Below are 23,113 nucleotides of genomic sequence, written 5' to 3' on the forward strand. Positions count from 1 at the left end.
TTAAGTCATAAATTGAAATTAAATAAGTATCTAATAAAAAATCTGCTGCTCAAACTAACCAGCTCATTGGTAACAAAAAACAAGCACTATGACAATTAAGTTAAAAAGGCTTTATATTTCCTATTGCCTCCAGTTCCAGACTACATCTGTTTTCTTTGATATACAAAACCAGAGTTAAAATAGCTCCATTTATCAAAGCATGATTGTAGGCAGACCAACCAGCCTGTCTGTTTCCAGATACTGAAAGCAACCAACCATTATTAATCACAATTACAGGACAACCCCTCTAAGAGAAATTGTATCAATAGTCTCACAACCCCAAACCTTCTACTCTCCAACTCAGAAATGGTACTGAGAGTGTCAGGACACTGACTCAAAGTCAGTAAATAACGATGCTACTATGGGGCCAACTTGAGTTTTAAATTCAGGATAGAAATTAAGGAAAATCTTTTTTTCACATAATAAGAATTGCTCTCTCAAAAGCCCTACTGACTGAGGTTAGCAGGACAATTAAACCCATGCTATTTAAGTTTTATATAGAAAGGTTTCTGCTTTATGCAACTATACTGAGTAGCAAAGGATATTTGTTATTTATAAAAATAAACATTTTTCTATAGCAAATTTTGTAGCCAATGGTATGAAAGAAATTTCTCTTTCATACAGATTAACAGAACTCTCTGTAAGAGTGAGACCAACTGCAGTTGATGAAAATATCTTAAGACAATTATTGAATCATATCCCTTGAATATAAGGAATCTTTTTCAAATAAACTGTGACCCTTCAAATGGTTAGGGCAGAGGTTTAAGAATACAAACCAGTTTCAGTTGGTGTTGCCTATTGGTATTTTCTTTTTAAGCTCATGTTTTTTGAGCACCTACTATACACAATGCACTTTAGGTGCTTTACATACATTACCACCTTTAAATTTTACAACAACCTTACCATCTGTGAGATAGGTACTATTACTCCCATTTTGCAGATGAGAACTCTACAGCTCAGAGAGGTTATTTCCTTAAGGGCACTCAGATGGTTAGATGCAGAGCCAGGATTTGATTTCAAAGCCTGTTTTTTCCCTTGTTTATAAGCCTCTCAAACTTTTATTTGTTTTAAGACAAAGTTTGAATAATGCATCTAAGAAAGAACACTAAAATGTTATGGTGTTAACACAGTTATAGAGAAATGCACATTATTTACCCCTACTTTTCCACTGAATAACCAACTCTGCTAATACACTTTCCCAGATAAATTATGGAATAAACTGAGCCTTCCAAGATTAAACATGACCCTATATTCAAATAAGGCTTGATTATTAAATGCTTAATTAGCAATCAGACTATTGCCATTCTAATATGAAAGATTCAGAGCTATTTGAGAATTTGCCAAACTGCTCCAAATTCTGTGAGCACTTGGCCATCTATCTGCTCACTTAAAATATTCATGGAGCATCTACTATGTAGAACAGCCAGTGAGACTGTTCTAGGGATTGGGAAATCCAGTGACAAACTTAAATCATGACAGGAAAGACAGCTCTAAGAAGATGACATTTTTAAAAGAGATCTAAATGATGGGGAAAGTGAACCATGCAAATTTTGATGGGTGGGGAGGGGGAGAGAGAAAGAACATAAGAAAAAGGAAACAAATAGCAAAGGCCTTAAGCGAAAAGAGGGTTGACATGTCTTGAGGATTATCAAGAAGGCCAATGCTGCTGGGGGAAAAGTGGTTAAGATGAGGATAGAGAAACAGACACACCTGTGTATCCTTGAAGGTCCTGATAAGGAGCTTGGATTTTACTCTGAATATGAGGAGAAACCAGAGTTTCGAAAAGATTACTGTGGCAGCAAGAGAAATGATAGTAGGGGAGCAAGAATAGAAGCAGAAAGACCAGTTAGGAAGGAGAATATTGCAGTGGGCCAAGCAGGAGAAAACAGGGTTTCCAACTAGACTCGGGGTGCTGCTGACATGCTCCGGTATCTGAGAGTCATCAGCATAGAGATGGTATTTTAAGTCCTAAGACTGAGGTAATCACTGAGGTAGGGAGTGAACACAGACGAACCAACTAGCATAGGGCTGAGCCCTGCAGCACTCTGACACTTGGCAGTTTGGAAGACTAGCAAGAGAAAGCACCTTTATTTCACCAACATGCACATGAAATGTATTTCGTATTCAGGTTTCTTAGTTTCTTTTTCTAAGTCTAGAGGAAACCAGGTCATATGCCTGACCACATAAAAATAAAAATAGGAGAAACATGATAGAAATAAAAGATTTCTATTTAAATAAGACAGAACTTCTGAATATCCATGCAATAAAACCTTGCTACATTCAAGTTTGAGCCAATAATTTCTAAAAATAATTTATTTAATCAAACTTGGAGTCTTTAACATATGAAGGCCTATAAGCCTAGAACCTGAAAATGCACATAAATCATATAAGGAATTTTACTGTAACATGATCTGAACTGTTTGTGTTTTATTAGCCTACACTACTAACATGTTAGAAACCTACAGTCAGGAAGTATAAAAATCACCAGAAAGTCTGACTGACTTATGTGCAAGAACTGAGGAAACAATGAAATAACTATGAAGAAGAAATTAAAATATTGACTCATTTCTGTTTTACCATCTAAAGCAGGGTCAAGTAATTGTCTTAGTATCAAAATTAAAGAAATAAAAGTCTTTAATAATGTTTAGTACTTCTTTTCATATGCTTTTAAAATTTTGTGTCTCTTTTTCTGCTGTCAATGTCAATCTTTTTTAGCTTTTTGTCTATTTTTGCAATTTTAGGCTTTTGAAGTAAGAGGACAGGGACACTGAGACAGGAGGGCCTGAGTTCAAATTCAAATTCTGGGACTAACAGTTATTGCTGATAATTTTGGGCAAGTTACTATACACTCAGAGATTTAAAAATCTTCATTTCAAACACAAGAATAATATCTACTCCACAGTATTTTGAACAGGATTAAAGGAGATTAAGTTATACAAAGCACCTAGTAAATATTTATAGCTTTATAAGTGTTAATTACTTTCCCTATTCTATCTCCCTTCTCTTGACTGTTTCAACATCTATAGCATTTACATTATTATTCAAGTCACCTTTTGGGTGCTTTTCCAAGAAGAGGGGAGAGTTTTACCTTGGTTAAAGTGGTGAAGATATCATAATCCTATCAGTTTCAACAGTGGCCTGTAGAAATGCTACAATGTTTTATTTTATTGTACTATAAGGTCCTTCTTTGAAACCCTGTTGCTTAGGGGACCAGTAATATTTATAATATGGAAAATATACTGCATACCAATATTAAAAAGCATTAGGCATACTTTTGTATCAAAAATATCACAGGGAGCTATTTATATTATTTGCTTTGAGATCAAGAATGGAATAATGATTTTATAGTTTAATGTTTACATCTTCCCAACTGTTATTTTTTATTAACTTCTATTTGTGTATATTGATTAATACAATGTACTACTACTATAACTTTCACAAATAACAAAATCCAAGTTTCAATAAATTTGTACTAGAGTTGTTTAACTCTCTATTATTTAAGGTTTGTATATTTTCTTTTTTCTTTAATGGCAGCTTACAGAAACACTATTTAAAGTATGCTTATGTAGGTTCTGTCAGAGCCTCCTAAGAAGCTTGTAGTGTCTAGGATATATCTGAAAAAGGAACACCAGCAGTTCTGCCATGTTAGGCTTAGCATCTCATAGACAGACACTACTGGAGAGACCTGGATCCTAAAGGAAAAGAGAGTCACTGCCAAGAAAACAAACTATTGGTTTGGCTTTTCTCTGCAATGATTCAGACCATTGGTCATTTCAAACTTCTAGAGAATTTCTGACACTGCAAAGCTAAAATAAACTGAGAACATCCTCCCACAATTAAGCAAACAGCTCATCCTTACAACTGAAATGACAAGCAAGCTTATATTTCCTCCTATATACAAGATGAGGCTATCATCACCCTCTCACAGAATCGCATCTCTCTCGTGTTTACCATCACAAACATGAAACCTATAGTTTCTGACTTTAAAAGAAAAGGGCACATTGGCTGCTGACATGTACCAAGAGGCAAAACTGTTGGGTACAGAATATTTTTTTCCTCAAATAATTATGGTTAACTTATTTTGACTCCTCCCTCCATGCAATCAACTTGGAATGAAGATCATTACTTTACAATCTGATAATATATATTTACAGCTTCTTTATATATTAATATACTAGCATCTTGAAATAGACTCTGTAAAAAATATTTTAAATAATGTATATGGCTTTCTAAACATTTTAAAGGGAGATGTTAAAGAGCTAAGTATCTTTATGAAATACCCCATGCTTAAATTTCCAAAATAAGGCTTAGATTTTTAGATTAATCAGAAGCTTTTAATTCTCCTTGAGAGGTTTCTAACATCCATTTTCCTCTCTTCTTTATTTTTGTTACTCTAACATGCATTAGAATCTCCCTCAAAAGATAATAAACAGGATAGTATGGGAGACTATATTCATAAACGACAGATCCGATAAAGGGTTAACATACAAAACATATAAAGAGCACACCCACTTCAACAAACAAAAATCAAATAATCCAATCAAAAAACGGGCACAGGATCTGAACAGACAGTTCTCCAAAGAAGAAATTCAGATGGGCAACAGACACATGAAAAGATAGTCCACATCGCTAGTCATCAGAGAAATGCAAATTAAAACCACAATGAGATATCACCTCCCCCCAGTAGGATCACCACCACCCAAAAGACAAACAACAACAAATGATGGTGAGGTTGTGGAGAAAGGGGAATCCTCCTGCACTGCTGGTGGGAATGTAAACTAGTTCAACCACTGTGGAAAGCAGTAGGGAGGTTCCTCAAAAGACTCAAAATAGAAATACCATTTGACCCAGGAAATCCACTCCTAGGAACTTACCCTAAGAATGCAGCACTCCAGTTTGAAAAAGACAGATGCACCCCTATGTTTATTGCAACACTATTTACAGAAATGGAAGCAACCTAAGTGTCCATTAGTAGATGAATGGATAAAGAAGATGTGGAGGCGGAGCCAACATGGTTGCATGAGTAGGACAGTGGGAATCTCCTCCCAAAAACATAGATATTTTTGAAAATACAACAAATACAACTAATCCTAAAAGAGAGACCAGAAGACACAGGACAACAGCCAGACTACATCCACACGTGCGAGAGCCCAGTGCCTGGTGAAAGGGGTAAGATACAAGCTCCGGCCCGGTGGGACCCAAGCACCCCTCACACCAGCTCCCGGTGGGAGGAGAGGACTCAGAGCAGGGAGGGAGAGGGAGCCCAGGACTGCTAAACACCCAGCCCTAGCCATCCGCACCAGAGCGCAGACACAGTGCATGCGTGGAGGGCTGGAAATTAGGGAAACAGGGCAGCAAGACCTCTGAGTGGGTTCCGAAGCTGATGCCCCTGTGACAAAGAAAAGTGAGTGCTTTTTGAAAGTCTTAAAGGGACAGGGACGCAACAGCTGGATGGAAACAACACAAGTCACAGTCCAGTAGCTGGAAATTACAGGGAAAACCAGGTGCACTACCCCCTGGGCAACAGCTCTGAGACCCCTCACGGAGGTAAACAGCCAAACAGCCCCCCATGCATTACCCCTCCGGGGCACGGCGAAAGCAGAGAAGCAGCCTAGGGCTGGCCATGCCCTCAGCAAGGGAGCTTCCTCCATACTGGCCGGCCAAGACACAAAGACCTGGTCTACACGCACATACCCAACACAAGCCACTAGGGGTTGCAGTTGTCCCAGTAAAGAAAGGCCAGCAGTAAATGGAAAATTTGGCTCTCACAGCTGACAGTCAATAGCACCTATCAACATGAAAAAGCAAAAAAATATGATCTAGACAAGACTAACCCAGACAGCTTGGGCATCTGCTACATCTTCCCCTGAGAAGGAACCTGGGGAGATAGATTTAAGCAGTCTTCCTGAAAAAGAATTCAAAACAAAACTCATAACCATACTGATGGACTTGCAGAAAAATATTGAAGAACTAAGGAAGGAGAATACAGAAATAAAACAAGCTCTGGAAGGACTTCAAAACAGAATGGACGAGATACAAGAGACCATTAATGGACTAGAAAGCAGAGAACAAGAATGCAGAGAAGCTGATGCAGAGAGAGATAAAAGGATCTCCAGGAATGAAAGAATTCTAAGAGAGCTGAGTGACCAATTGAAATGGAACAATATCCGCATTATAGGGGAACAAGAAGAAGAGAGAGAAAAAGGGATAGAAAGTGTCTTTGAAGAAATAATTGCTGAAAACTTCCCCAAACTACGGGAGGAAATGGCCTCTAAGACCACAGAGGTACACAGAACTCCCATGACAAGGGATCCAAGGAGGGCAACACCAAGACACATAATAATTAAAATGGCAAAGATCAAAGACAAGGACAAAGTATTAAAGGCAGCTAGAGAGAAAAAAAAGGTTACCTGCAAAAGAAAACCCATCAGGCTATCATCAGACTTCTCAACAGAAACCCTACAGGCCAGAAGAGAATGGCATGATATACCTAATGCAATGAAACAGAAGGACCTTGAACCAAGAATACTGTATCCGGCAAGATTATCATTTAAATATGAAGGAGGGATTAAACAATTCCCAGACAAGCAAAAGTTGAGGGAATTTGCCTCCCAGAAACCACCTCTACAGGGCATCTTACAGGGACTGCTGTAGATGGGAGCACTCCTAAAAAGAGCACAGAACAAAACACCCAACATATGAAGAAGGGAGGAGGAGGAATAAGAAGGGAGAGAAATAAAGAATCATCAGACTGTGTTTATAAAATCTCAACAGTGAGTTAAGTTAGACAGTAAGATAGTAAAGAAGCTAACCCTGAACCTTTGGTAACCACAAACTTAAAGCCTGCAATGGCAATAAGTACATACCTTTCAATAATCACCCTAAATGTCAATGGAATGAATGCACCAATCAAAAGACAGAGTAATAGAATGGATAAAAAAGCAAGATCCATCCATATGCTGCTTACAAGAGACTCACCTCAAACCCAAAGACATGCACAGACTTAAAGTCAAGGGATGGAAAAAGATATTTCATGCAAACAACAGAGAGAAAAAAGCAGGTGTTGCAATACTAGTAATCAGACAAAACAGACTGCAAAATAAAGAAAGTAACAAAAGATAAAGAAGGACATTACATAATGATAAAGGGCTCAGTCCAACAAGAGGATATAACCATAATAATTATATACGCACCCAATACAGGAACACCAACATATCTGAAACAAATACTAACAGAACTAAAGGAGGAAATAGAATGCAATGCATTCATTCTGGGAGACTTCAACACACCACTCACTCCAAAGGACAGATTCACCAGACAGAAAATAAGTAAGGACACAGAGGCACTGAACAACACACTAGAACAGACAGACCTAATAGACATCTACAGAACTCTACATCCAAAAGCAACAGGATACACATTCTTCTCAAGTGCACATGGAACATTCTCGAGAATAGACCACATACTAGGCCACAAAAAGAGCCTCAGTAAATTCCAAAAGATTGAAATCCTACCAACCAACTTTTCAGACCACAAAGGCATAAAACTAGAAATGAACCGTACAAAGAAAGCAAAAAGGCTCACAAACACATGAAGGCTTAACAACACGCTCCTAAATAATCAATGGATCAATGGCCAAATCAAAATGGATATCCAGCAATATATGGAAACAAACGACAACAACAACACAAAGCCCCAACTACTGTGGGATAGAGCAAAAGCAGTCTTAAGAGGAAAGTATATAGCAATCCAAGCATATTTAAAGAAGGAAGAACAATCCCAAATGAATGGTCTAATGTCACAATTATCAAAATTGGAAAAAGAAGAACAAATGAGGCCTAAGGTCACCAGAAGGAGGGACATAATAAAGATCAGAGAAAAAATAAATAAAATTGAGAAGAATAAAACAACAGCAAAAATCAATGAAACCAAGAGCTGGTTCTTTGAGAAAATAAACAAAATAGATAAGCCTCTACCCAGACTTATTAAGAGGAAAAGAGAATCAACACAAATCAACATAATCAGAAACGAGAAAGGAAAAATCACGACGGACCCCACAGAAATACAAAGAATTATTAGAGTACTATGAAAACCTATATGCTAACAAGCTGGGAAACCTAGGAGAAATGGACAACTTCCTAGAAAAATACAACCTTCCAAGGCTGACCCAGAAAGAAACAGAAAATCTAAACAGACCAATTACCAGCAATGAAATTGAAACAGTAATCAAAAAACTACCAAAGAACAAAACCCCCGGGCCAGATGGATTCACCTCGGAATTCTATCAGACATACCAGGAAGACATAATACCCATTCTCCTTAAAGTTTTCCAAAAAATAGAAGAGGAGGGAATACTCCCAAACTCATTCTATGAAGCCAACATCACCCTAATACCAAAAGCAGGCAAAGACCCCACCAAAAAAGAAAAGTACAGACCAATATCCCTGATGAACATAAATGCAAAAATACTCAACAAAATATTAGCAAACCGAATTCAAAAATACATCAAAAGGATCGTACACCATGACCAAGTGGGATTCATCCCAGGGATGCAAGGATGGTACAACATTCGAAAATCCATCAACATCATCCACCACATCAACAAAAAGAAAGACAAAAACCACATGATCATCTCCATAGATGCTGAAAAAGCATTTGACAAAATTCAACATCCATTCATGATAAAAACTCTCAGCAAAATGGGAATAGAGGGCAAGTACCTCAACATAATAAAGGCCATTTATGATAAACCCACAGCCAACATTATACTGAACAGCGAAAAGCTGAAAGCTTTTCCTCTGAGATTGGGAACTACACAGGGATGCCCACTCTCTCCACTGTTATTTAACATAGTACTGGAGGTCCTCGCCACAGCAATTAGACAAAACAAAGAAATACAAGGAATCCAGATTGATAAAGAAGAAGTTAAACTGTCACTATTTGCAGATGACATGATATTGTACATAAAAAACCCTAAAGACTCCACCCCAAAACTACTACAACTGAAATCAGAATACGGCAAAGTTGCAGGATACAAAATTAACACACAGAAATCTGTGGCTTTCCTATACACTAACAATGAACCAACAGAAAGCGAAATCAGGAAAACAACTTCATTCACAATTGCATCAAAAAGAATAAAATACCTAGGAATAAACCTAACCAAAGAAGTGAAAGACTTATACTATGAAAACTACAAGTCACTTTTAAGAGAAATTAAAGGGGACACTAACAAATGGAAACTCATCCCATGCTTCTGGCTAGGAAGAATTAATATCATCAAAATGGCCATCCTGCCCAAAGCAATACACAGATTTGATAGCCCAAAGCTATCAAACTACCAGCAGCATTCTTCAATGAACTGGAACAAATAATTCAAAAATTCATATGGAAACACCAAAGACCCCGAATAGCCAAAGCAATCCTGAGAAAGAAGAATAAAGTAGGGGGGATCTCACTCCTCAACTTCAAGCTCTACTATAAAGCCATAGTAATCAAGACAATTTGGTACTGGCACAAGAACAGAGCCACAGACCAGTGGAACAGAATAGAGACTCCAGACATTAACCCAGACATATATGGTCAATTAATATTTGATAAAGGAGCCATTGACATACAATGGGGAAATGACAGTCTCTTCAACAGATGGTGCTGGTAAAACTGGACAGCTACATGTAAGAGAATGAAACTGGATCACTGTCTAACCCCATACACAAAAGTAAACTCAAAATGGATCAAAGACCTGAATGTAAGTCATGAAACCATTAAACTCTTGGAAAAAAACATAGGCAAAAACCTCTTAGACATAAACATGAGTGACCTCTTCTTGAACATATCTCCCCGGGCAAGGAAAACAACAGCAAAAATGAACAAGTGGGACTATATTAAGCTGAAAAGTTTCTGTACAGCAAAAGACACCATCAATAGAACAAAAAGGAACCCTACAGTAGGGGAGAATATATTTGTAAATGACAGATCCGATAAAGGCTTGATGTCCAAAATATATAAAGAGCTCACATGCCTCAACAAAAAACAAATAACCCAATTAAAAAATGGGCAGAGTAACTGAACAGACAGTTCTCCAAAAAAGAAATACAGATGGCCAACAGACACATGAAAAGATGCTCCACATCGCTAATTATCAGAGAAACGCAAATTAAAACTACAATGAGGTATCACCTCACACCAGTAAGGATGGCTGCCATCCAAAAGACAAACAACAACAAATGTTGGCGAGGCTGTGGAGAAAGGGGAATGGTTAGTTCAACCATTGTGGAAAGCAGTATGGAGGTTCATCAAAATGCTCAAAACAGACTTACCATTTGACCCAGGAATTCCATTCTTAGGAATTTACCCTAAGAATGCAGCAATGAAGTTTGAGAAAGACAGATGCACTCCTATGTTTATCGCAGCACTATTTACAATAGCCAAGAATTGGAAGCAACCTAAATGTCCATCGGTAGATGAATGGATAAAGAAGATGTGGTACATATACACAATGGAATACTACTCAGCCATAAGAAGAGGGCAAATCCTACCATTTGCAGCAACATGGACGGAGCTGGAGGGTATTATGCTCAGTGAAATAAGCCAAGCGGAGAAAGAGAAATACCAAATGATTTCACTCATCTGTGGAGTATAAGAACAAAGGAAAAACTGAAGGAACAAAACAGCAGCGGAATTACAGAACACAAGAATAGACTAACAGGTACCAAAGGGAAAGGAACTGGGGAGGATGGGTGTGTAGGGAGGGATAAGGGGGTGGGGGGAAGAAGAGGGGTATTAAGATTAGCGTGCATGGGGGGGTGGGAGAAAGGGGAGGGCTGTACAACACAGAGAAGATAAGTAGTGATTCTACAACATTTTGCTATGCTGATGGACAGTGACTGTAAAGGGGTTTATAGGGGGTACCTGGTATAGGGGAGAGCCTAGTAAACATAATATTCTTCATGTAAGTGTAGATTAATGATAATAAAAAAAAAAGAAAGAAAAGGGGGGTTACTCCCTGACAGGATAAAACTAACTGTAAATCAATGATTAATGCATGCTTTAAATATCCTTAATTTTGATCACTTAAAGGGTGTCAGAAGATCGGCTATGGAGGTACATTTTTCTGATAATATTCCTTTCTCTTAAAAAAAAAGCAGTTCCTGTGTAGTGACCTCCAATGAGTTCTACACAATGGTATAAAGGGCATATCAAAGTGTGGGCAAAGGGTCTGTTTGTGTTTATACAGAGGATCAAAGCCTAATTTGGCTACCCAGAAAATGAACTAAGATACGATATGAAGAACTTCCAACATCAGCACTCTCTGGAAGACTCATACCAGAAGATGACCATCAAAAAACCTCAACAAAGATCCAGGCACTGCTACAGCTGTAGCTACATTCATCCCACCAGTTCCTGGACTTGCCATGGGAATGAAGAAGGAGATATCTAAGCTGGCCTGTGCATACAGTAAAACAACAAATTTGACTGGATCTATACTGTTGGAACTCAACCAAGAATTAGGAGAAGTGCAAGTTGTAGCACTCCAAAATCTACAACTACAAACTATCTACTGTTAAAAGAACATATGGGATGTGAACAGTTCCCAGGAATGGGTTGTTTTAATTTGTCTGATTTCTCTCAGACTGTTCAAGTACAGTTGGACAATATCCATCATATCATAGATAAATTTCCACAAATGCCTAGGGTGCCTAACTGGTTTTCTTGGTTTCACTGGAGATGACTGGTAATTATAGATCTGCTTTGGTTATGTAACCGTATTCCTATTATGTTAATGTGTGTGCACAATTTAATTAGTAGTTTAAAATCTATACATGCTTAAGTTACTCTCCAAGAAGATATGTCAAAGAAATAATCCATCTTCCCATGTTTTCTTCTGCCTGCTACTTCTATAGCTTTTTTTCTTCCCTCCTAATTACAACCCTTAAATAGAATCCGTGCCTCATATCGAATTTACTGAGGAATTCCTCCAAGTGGTAAAGATACCTCAAGACAAATGCTGGGCATAGAAGCCACAGTGCATAAATCTGCAAAGAAGTAAAAAGCTAACCTTTCAAACAATATGGCTTCTCTCTCACTTACCAACTTTACATTTCTCTGTATGGCCCCGGAAGATGACTGGTTAGCCAGAGACCGGTAAGATTCCTCAAGGGAGGAACAACCTAAGACAGGCAGTCGCAGTGGGGCCATCAGGTGAGAAATTGGGGATCAACAGAGGTGAGGCTTAGAACCTCACCCCCCCTGTTTTGAGAGAAATCTTGTGTATCCGTGGATGTTTTATTGCCCTTGTCTAGCTTGGATTAACACTTAGTCTACAGGCACACACCTGATCATCTACATTTGCCCTCTTACAACACTAAACTATGTTCTCTACCTTTATCTTGCATCTACCTACCACTTCAGCATTTTATTTAAAAAAAATAATAATAATAATAATAAGGGAGAAATGTGGGATTCACATATAAATCAAGTATAAAAATTAAACTAATATTCATATTTGACCTGATTGTTTATAGTTCATAATGCGTGATCAAAACCAAAAGTTTCTGTGATGACTGTCCTTGTACTGTTCACCATGTAAGAACTTGTTCATTATGCTTCAGAAGATTGGAGACTGATGAGAATTAGGCTTGGGGTGGATTAATGATTGTGCATTGAGCATTGACTCCCCTATACAGAATTTTATTGTTGTTAACAACCATTTGATCAATAAATATGAGAGATGCCCTCTCAAAAAAAAAAAAAGAATATCTGCAAAAACCGTAAAAAAAAAAAAAAAAGAAGAAGATGTGGTACATATACACAGTGGAATATTAAAAAAAGAAGAAGATGTGGTACATATACACAGTGGAATATTATTCATTCATAAGGAGAAACAAATCCTACCATTTGCAACTACATGGATGGAGCTAGAGGGTATTATGCTCAGTGAAATAAGCCAGGCGGAGAAAGACAAGTATCAAATGATTTCACTCATCTGTGAAGTATAAGAATAAAGAAAAAAACTGAAGGAGCAAAACAGCAGCAGACTCACAGAACCCAAGAATGGACTAACAGTTACCAAAGGGAAAGAGACTGGGGAGGATAGGTGGGAAGGGAGGAATAAGGGGGGGGTATGGTAAGAAAGGGGGTACCATGATTAGCATGTATAATGTGGGGGTGGGCACAGGGAGGGCTGTACAACACAGAGAAGACAAGTAGTGATTTTACAGCATCTTACTAGGCTGATGGACAGTGGCTGTAATGGGGTATGTTGGGGGACTTGGTGATGGGGGGAGTCTAGTAAACATAATGTTCCTCATGTAATTGTAGATTAATGATACCAAAATAAAAAATAATATTAATAACTAAAAAAAAAGATAATAAACAGGAAGAGGAAGGATAGAACAAATTTATTTACTTAAATGCTTTTTTAGTACTTTTATCAGTCAGCTAAATTACAAATTTATTTGTGAGAATTGCGAAAAAAGATAAGGTAATAACAAAATATTGAACTGATACAATGATGCTAGGAATTGTCTTATATTTCATTCATCCACATTCTCTAGGCCTAGCTGCAATAATCTTATGGACAAAGAGCCCACTTTCTCTACCAAAATTCTTTCATCCATTCTACACACATGCATAGAGGACTGATCAGGGCCAAGCACTGATCCAGGTGTTGGTAACAGTAACAAACAAAATACAAGTTCCTGTCCTTATGGATCCTCACTTTCCAGTAGGAAAAGATAGAAAATGCTAAATGCTATGATGGAAAATCAGACAGGGAAAGAGGAATATGGAGAATCCAGGGCCAGAATTCAATTTTTAATTTGGTGGTCATTTATCCCCATGCTCCTCCCTAAAAAACAATTTAAATTAAAAAATCTACATGTATTTATTTTTCTAAGATTCAAATTACATTGATGGATATATTAAGAAAACAGGTGAAGAAACTCAAAAATTAAATTTTAATAACAGAATGGCCACTGTTCAACTTTTTAAAAAACTGACACATACCACTTTCATAAGTCTTCTAGTAACATAGGTAGATATAATTTTTATTGGTGATGTGATCAATTCTCCAAAAAAAACTTAAAATGCAACACAGTGATCAAGTAATAACAAAAAAGTATTAAAATCTTAGAAAAGAAAAGATGTTTTCATATTGTCTTGATTAATTTGCTGACTTTTGGGTGGGCAGAACAAACAGCTCTTCAGTAATGGTACTACTGATGTCCAGCTGCATTCCAAAAGTGGCCAAAAAACTGCGTGTATTTATAAAATTTACAGTAATGGTCAAATGCTTCCCAAGTAAGCTGGGCTATTCTTGGGTAACATGAAGTTTCCTGACAACTCAGAAGGCTGTGGAGGCTCGTTTTCTAGGTAAACTCATTGAATTAAGGTTCTGTTAGTTATATCACAACCTAGACTACATCAGTGACAGACATAAAAACTTTAAAGAAATCTCAAGTGCTCTCAAATTACTCATATTATCAGTCTCTGCAGCATTTTATCAAACCAAATATTCTTTACAGGAGTATTAGAAATTCTACCCGCAAAAAAGAATACCTCCATGGTGATGCGACAGGCTCCCTCCATTAGCAAGGATTTCTTCTCTAGCAGCTGCCTGTATTTGGAAACAACACAACAAATAGTTGCTACTTAGATTTCACTTTGAAGTGAAAGAATAAGAACCAACTCCCAAAGAAGGCACATACTTCCTGGGTGAAATAATAAACTGGAAGCTTAATTTTCCTTTCTCTTAGGTTAACCACATTTAAAAAACAAAACATGCAGCCTAGCTTTATAAGACTTTTTCTAGTGAAGAGTCACAGTATTTACAATAGTCTCTTCAAGAGTCTAGAAGAGAAAAATAAGGTAAAATGATCAATTCAACAATTCAGCAGCACTAAATAGTTAATAATCATAAAAAAAAGTTTTGCAAAGGCATAGTCAGGTCCTACTCTGAAGTAAAGCACCTCACTATACCAACAAACATCAGCAGCTAATATTTATTGACTGCTTATTGTATGTCCAGAAAAGTACTAAACAAAATTTACCTGTAGTAACTCCTTTATTTTCTCTATAGCCAACATTATGTCATAATTACAATTATTCCTAATTGACAGATAAAGAAAATGATGCTTAGATGGCTAGATTACTCAACTAATATCATTCAGTTGGGCATCAGACTCAAGATCAGGGATCAACCATAAAAGCCCTTACGGAAAAAAATTTTGGGGTCAGTGCTTCAAGACAAATTATTTGCCAGGCTCAAGGATATCCTAATGAAAAAAACCCATTTTTTTCCTCCTAACATGTTAGACCCTGACTAAGTGCCTTGTAGAGCACTAGGTTTGAAAAATAAACATGAAAAGCAAAATACAGAATGACAGAAGTACAGGGTGAAAAAATGGTAAGAAAAACTGGAATTACGTTCAATTCATGAGTATATAACAGCCATGAGGTGAAACAGCTACAGTGCCTTGAACCTCTCAGAATTACTCAGGTTACATAAACCATCATGAGGTAGGCCAGGGTAAAAGGGTCCAAGACAAACCATGCCTCAATGAAAAGTAATTTTTAAGAACCCTCATCACTTAGGATTCACGGTTTTTCAAATCAATCAAAAATATGCTAGCCTTGCTCTAACATTGTCCAACAAATTATTTTAAATAAAGCAATAATTACTTGAAATCAGTAGCACTTAGAGAATGGCAGTTTGAAAAGGGGAGGAGGAACAGTCACTGGTATAGTAATACAGGGAAGGGGCCTTTGGGTAGCCAGAGGGGCAAAGGTGAAGGAGAAGTACTCAGACTTTTGAGGGTGATGGATGCATTCATTATTTTGATTGCAGTGATGTTTTCACAGGTGTATACTTGTGTCAAACCTCATCAAACTGTATACTTTAAATATGCATTTTCCTGTATATCAATTATACTTCAAAAAAATGTTTTTTGAAAAAAGGTGGGGACAGAGGTGGGGGGATATGAGGGAGCCAACCAAACTCTGTCCATGGTTTGAGTCTAAAAGTATCCATTGAAAATCATCTCACAGGACTCTGGCAGGCATGCAGTACACTTAAAACACTTGGACACCTGAGGTTTTGACAAACTTGTTTTCTCCTAGTTCCTCCACAGTCTAGCCTATTTTTATCAATTCTAGGAATACTTGTATGGAAAAATATTGACCAGCAAACAGAAGGCTTTATAAAAATTAGAAGCTTAAGGGCATTCAAAAAATGTAATAGAAACTGCTGACAAATGAACTTCAATGGAATACATACAGCTATAGCAAACAAAAAAATTATAAACTTAGAATGAGGATATTATGCAACATAGGCCAAAAGCATTGGGACTGCTGACCACAACAGCAGCTGCCATCTGGAGGTGGATGGGCTGCCACAGGGCTGTCAAGGAAGCTTATATTCCCTTGTTATTTAACTTCATTAGGTATTATATACCAAAAGTAATGACAAAGAATCACAGCCTGTATTTTCGACTCAAAATTCAGTATACAACCTCTTACAACAAATATGCTATTCATTTCTTCAGGTTTCAACCACGTAAGCCAAAAATGACTAGAGACTCAAACTCAAATTCATAAAATGATACTAAAATTATTTAAATTAATACAAGAATGCAAGCTATATTCATGGACGCAAAATTACCTCTGTTTGTTCAAACACAGTCAGTGGGTCACTTATTCCCCTGTAGTTAAAGGCAAAGTAGAAATAGATACATGCACCTGCATCGTAAGTCTGTGTCACCCTAAAAAACAAACAGACAAAATCCCCACAAGGCTTTCAGTTTAGTGAAATCAAATTTAACATCTAGAAACTTAAAGGCAATCTGAAGGATTTTCTTAAGGCGTAAGTTCATTCTGCACCCAGACACCATGGAAGGAACATGGATTGGCTGGATGAAGGATATATAGGAACTATTTGTATTATTTTTACACCTTTTTTTGCTAAGTCTGGATTGCTACTCAAAAAAAGTTTAAAACTTCAAAAATAATGTAAATATTTCTCCACTTGGCCTGAAATAAATGAAAGTCCACCTTCTAAGAATGAATTCTTTTTTTTTTTTACTAAGTATATTGCAGCTAAAGAAAGTCTTAAAACAGACTGGATGGAATTTAGTGATTCATTATACGTCTTCTAACCTTCCTCAAACTTAATAGAAATAACATAAGAACTTAAAACTTAGAAAGAAATGTTCAAACACCAAAACTGATCAGACTGGGTAAGATACAGCATCTTCATTAAGTTCACATTAATAATCAGTAAGGTCTTTGAAAACAAATTAAATGATCACATCAAATGTAGTGATATGACCTTAAAATAATGTCTCTGGAGGTTTTACACTCTGGGCCCCATGTGTGCATGCTGTATATGTATTTACAAAATATATAGAAAACAGGAGATTATTAAGTCATATATATGGTACATATATCTGGAATTTCAAAATGCAATTAGGTGAAGCATTTAAAAGCTAAGGTAATCACAAATTTCTGAATGCAATTTTCAGAGGTTCTCACAAAGAATTTAATTTAACAGGAGAAAATATAGAGGAAATACTCTTTTTACTACACAATCCAAATAGAATCTAAACTAAAATTTTAATGATCTTTTAGGCCAAATGTTAGGTGCCTCAGAACAGAAGAAATGAACTGTTTAACAATGTTACTGTCAATTTGCCAGCTGTGTTTTTCTTCTAGTGTTAATTCACACTCATAAAAAAGATCCCTTGAATGCTTACATTTTAAGTATCAGATTTACAAAGTTTAAGAAAACTGGAGAACCACTTTAACTCTGCGGGCACCACCATTAGTTCAATAAATTTGTTTAGGTACCTGAAAAATGAGTTTATAGCAATTACCAAAATATACATCACTCATGAGAATCATTAATATCAATAACGAGAAAAGGTAACTAAATATTAAGAGAGCATTACCACCTTCCAACAAATCCAGGACCTGTATTACACAGTTTAGTTTTCAGTAGATAAGTGGGCTTCTAAAATCACACCAAAGCTTGACTGATCAGTATCCCAAACAAAGAGAAAGTAGAAATAATGAAAAACAGTCTGTGGAAAACCTCAATTTGGGTCCATTTCAGAAAGTGAATCATATCTAACACCTTAATAGGTGAATTCTATCATTTAAGACACTTACACTCTAACCTCTTCCAAAATCATCTGGACAGGTGATACTGTGGGTGCTAAGTCATTATATTACTCTTTAATTTATAAAAATGTTTTGTGTTCTACAATTTTTGGAGTACTTTACTTGAATTAGATTCCCTGGCTAGAAATTTCTTCCTATAAGCTTCTTCAGAAAACTTCGGGTTAAGATTTCTATTCCAATATACAAAATACGTTTGAATGGACAGAAATGAAATAAATGAACTAATAAATCCCTATACCTGAATTGCTTTCCTTGGGATTTTTCAATGAGATCTACAATAACTTTACATCAATTTTAGGATAGCTTTTTCAAAAACTAGTTTAAAGACTGTATCTCATCTTTAAAGATTTTAAGATAAAAGATTCAACATTTATATACAACAAAGAATGATTTCCTTGGCCACTATTAAGCAGTACAAATCAAACTAAACCAAAATCAAACTCCAGTTAAATGTCAGTTTAGTCAAGTATGAACTATTAGAACAGTATTTAAAACTCCAATTTACCAAAACCATTCAAATCACAGGACTTCGCACATTCTAAACTTTGGTTTTTTTATAAGATAATCACAGAAACTGAGCATATAAGCTTTTACCAGAAAATTGTTTTTTAAAAAACAGCTACTTTATGACATACGGCCAATTTAGTCTAAATCTATCTACTTACAATACACATGAATATCCTTAGGCCTTTTGAGTTCCTTCTGAAGAATGGAGACTTAAGCATTATTATGTATTGCTTAAGAATTACTACATAACTACTTAAGAATTGTCATAAGGCAGGATATTCTACTTCTCAATGACTTTCAGTAAATAGTGATTTATCACAATATTCCCTTAATGGAAAGGAAAAGTCTTTAGAGATGTTGAATACAGAGGTGGGTTTGAGGAGGAAGGGGAATAAAATCTGTTAAATTTCCACTTGACAAAAAAAAGGAATAAAAATTCTCAACTACACAAAAATAGATTCTATTATTTCAAATGTTTCAAACTACTAGAAACAAAGGACTCTTGGATTATTAGGTCTGACTTGTTTTATAAGACGAGTCCTGCAAACTAGACTGTCAAGAGAAGTAAATATCAATTTGGTTAACAGTATAAGTAAATACAACATTTTCTTTAAAGATTTTAAGATAAAAGATTCATTTTTAAAGAACCCTCTAAATTAAAAAAAAAGAACAAGTATATTCTTATGCTTTTATTTGCAAAGATTCCCTCCAAGATCAGTCACTAAGTCACCAGTAGCTTTACCAAGTTATAAGCATCTTATTGTACAGAACAAGGCCTTTATTTTCTCTTCCTTTAGATACATCAAATACACAGCAAATAATCCCTAAATTCCACATCCTCAGCTTCTACATTCTCTGATTCTATCCAAAATATATTTGTTCTAAAACATGTTCATGTATGGATTGGACTTGGAACTTCCTGAAATGCTCTTAAAACCCTGTCTCTCCCACAGAGAAGCAGAAAAGACTATTTCAAGGAGATCCTCCTGATTGACATGAATAGTTAATGTATAAGAAAGATGCTTTCCCCATACCACATGTTAGAATTTTACTTTATTACCCAGCAAAAGCACAATTTAGCAAGTTCTAAAAGACATCTGCCCCAATGGAGGCAACAAGTACAACTAAGAAACACAATATGAAGGGACTGCTCTAGATGGAAGTGCTCCTAAGGCTAAACAAAAGTCACCAGAGAAAATAAAACCACAGCAACAAAAGTAGACCAACCAAATACTAACTAAATACCAAATAAAATGAGCTATACACAACATCAGTCAAGGAAAACACAAAACAGTACAGACAAAAACACCTAATATATAAAGAGTAGAGGAGGAAGAAAAAGGGAGAGAAAAAAAGAATCATCGGACTGTGTTTATAACAGTATATAAGTGAGTTAAGTTAGACAGTTAGATAGTGAAGAAGGTACCCTTGAACCTCTGGTAACCAAGAATCCAAAGCCTAAATGACAGTCAGTACCTATCTATCGATAATCACCCTAAATGTAAATAGACTGAATGTACAAATAAAAAGACACAGAGTAACAGAATGGATAAAAAAGCAAGACCCATCTATATACTGCCTGCAAGAGACTCTCCTCAAACCCAAAGACATACACAGACTAAAAGTGAAGGGATAGAAAAAGGTATTTTATGCAAACGATAGGGAGAAAAAAGCAGTTGTTGAAGTACTTGTATCAGACAAAATAGACTTCAAAACAAAGAAAGTAGCAAGAGATAAAGAAGGACATTACATAATGTAAAGGGTCAGTCCAACAAGATGATAACCATTATAAGTATCTATGCACCCAACACGGGAGCACCTACGTATGTGAAACAAATACTAACAGAATTAAACGAGGAAACAGAATGCAGTGCATTCGTCCTAGGAGACTTCAACTCACTACTCACTCCAAAGGTCAGATCAACCAGACAGAAAATAAGTAAGGACACAGAGGCACTGAACAACACATTAGAACAGATGGACCTAACAGACCATATATAGAATATTCCACCCAAAAGCAGCAGGATACACATTCTTCTCAAGTGCACATGGAACATTTTCCTGAATAGGTTATACACTATGCCACAAAAAGAGCCTCAGGAAATTCAAAAAGATTGAATTGTACCAACCAACTTCTCAGATCACAAAGGTATAAAACTAGAAATAAATTGTACAAAGAAAACAAAAAGGCTCACAAACACATGGAGACTTAACAACATGCTCCTAAATAATCAATGGATCAATGACCAAATTAAAACAGAGACCAAGCAATATATGGAGACAAATGAAAACAAAAGCACAATGCACCAAATTCTGTGGGACACAGTGAAGGCAGTTCTAAGAGGAACATATATAGAAATTCAGGCCTATTTAAAGAAGGAAGAATAATCCCAAATAACTAGTCTAAATTTACAAGTATTGAAACTGGAAAAAGAAAAACCAATGAGGCCCAATGTCAGCAGAAGGAGGGACATAATAAAGATCAGAGAAGAAATAAATAAAATAGAGAAGAATAAAACAATAGAAAAAATTTATGAAACCAAGAGCTGGTTTGTTGAGAAAATAAACAAAATAGATAAATTCCTAGCCAGACATATTAAGAGAAAAAGAGAATCTACACACATAAAGAGAATCAGAAGTGAGAAAGGAAAAATCACGACAGACACCACAGAAATACAAAGAATTATTAGAGAATACTATGAAAATCTATATGCTAACAAACTGGATAACCTAGAAGAAATGGACAACTTTCTAGAAAAATATAACCTTCCAATACTGACCAAGGAAGAAACAGAAAATCTAAACAGACCAATTAACAGCAACGAACTTGAATCGGTAATCAAAAAACTACCCAACAACAAAAGCCCTGGGCCAGATTGTTTCACTACTGAATTTTATCAGACATTTAGAGAAGACGTAATACCCATTCTCCTTAAAGTTTTCCAAAAAATAGAAGAGGAGGGAATACTCCCAAACTCATCCTATGAATCCAGCATCCCTCTAATACCAAAACCAGGCAAAGACACCACAAAAAAAGAAAACTATAGACCAATATCCCTGACGAACATGGATGCAAAAATACTCAACAAAATATTAGCAAACCGAATTCAAAAATACATCAAGAGGATCAAACACCATGATCAAGTGGAATTCATCCCAGGGATGGAAGGATGGTACAACATTTGAAAAACCATCAACATCATCCACCAAATCAACAAACTGAAGGACAAAAACCACATGATCATCTCCACAGATGCCGAAAAGGAATTAAACAAAATTCAACATCCATTCATGATAAAAACTCTCAACAAAATGGGTATAGAGGGCAAGTACCTCAACATAATAAAGGCCATATATGACAAACCCACAGCCAACAATATACTTAACAGTGAGAAGTTGAAAGCTTTTCCCTTAAGATCAAGGAACAGGACAAGGATGCCCACTCTCCCTGCTTTTATTCAACATAGTACTGGAGGTCCTAGCCATGGCAATCAGACAACAGAAAGAAGTAAAATGCATCCAGATTGGTAAGGAAGAAAACAAACTGTCACTATTTGCAGATGACATGATATTGTACATAACAAACCCTAAAGAATCCACTACAAAACTACTAGAACTAATATCGGAATTCAGCAAAATTAATACACAGAAATCTGTTGCATTCCTATACACTAACAATGAACTATCAGAAAGAGAAATCAGGAAAACAATTTCATTCACAGTTGTATCAAAAAGAATAAAATACCTAGGAATAAACCTAACCAAGGAAGTGAAAGATCTATACCCTGAAAACTACAAGACACTCCTAAAAGAAATTAAAGAGGACACTAATAAATGGAAATTCATCCCATGCTCTTGGGTAGGAAGAATTAATATTGTCAAAATGGCCATCCTGCCTAAAGCAACCTACAGATTCAAACCAATCCCTATCAAAATACCAACAGCATTCTTCAATGAACTGGAACCAATAGTTCTCAAATCCATATGGAATGACAAAAGACCCCAAATAGCCAAAGCAATCCTGAGAAAGAAGAATAAAGCAGGGGGAATCTTGCTTCCCAACTTCAAGCTCTACTACAAAGCCACAGTAATCAAGATAATTTGGTACTGGCACAAGAACAGATGCATAGCCAATTCAAACAGAATAGAGTCCAGATATTAATCCAAGCATATATGGTCAATTAACATATGATAAAGGAGCCGTGGATATACAGTGCAGAAATGACAGCCTCTTCAAAAGCTGGTGTTGGCAAAACTGGACAGCTACATGTAAGAGAATGAAACTGGATTATTGTCTAACCCCATACACAGAAGTAAATCCACAATGGTTCAAAAACCTGAATGTAAGTGATGAAACCATAAAACTCTTAGAAAAAAAACATAGGGAAAA

At 36.3% G+C, this 23,113-nt stretch overlaps 1 protein-coding gene across 6 annotated transcripts in view; it reads right to left on the bottom strand.

Annotated features, from left to right (window-relative positions):
- Positions 1-23,113, bottom strand: part of AGPS (alkylglycerone phosphate synthase) — a 170,578-nt gene that overhangs the window by 10,349 nt on the left and 137,116 nt on the right. For 5 of the 6 annotated variants that reach the window (XM_073218659.1, XM_037000306.2, XM_037000305.2 and 2 more), the window contains 2 exons: positions 16,700-16,799; positions 14,599-14,656 (listed from right to left, as the gene is read on the bottom strand). The exons of the other annotated variant lie outside the window; for it this stretch is intronic. In XM_073218659.1, coding sequence (XP_073074760.1) covers positions 14,599-14,656; positions 16,700-16,799 — 158 coding nt within the window. The remainder of the gene's footprint in view (positions 1-14,598; positions 14,657-16,699; positions 16,800-23,113) is intronic. 6 annotated transcript variants of the gene reach the window in all.

Source organism: Manis javanica, chromosome 12 (assembly GCF_040802235.1).
Source record: "Manis javanica isolate MJ-LG chromosome 12, MJ_LKY, whole genome shotgun sequence".
In the NCBI taxonomy this organism is placed as follows: Eukaryota; Metazoa; Chordata; class Mammalia; order Pholidota; family Manidae; genus Manis; species Manis javanica.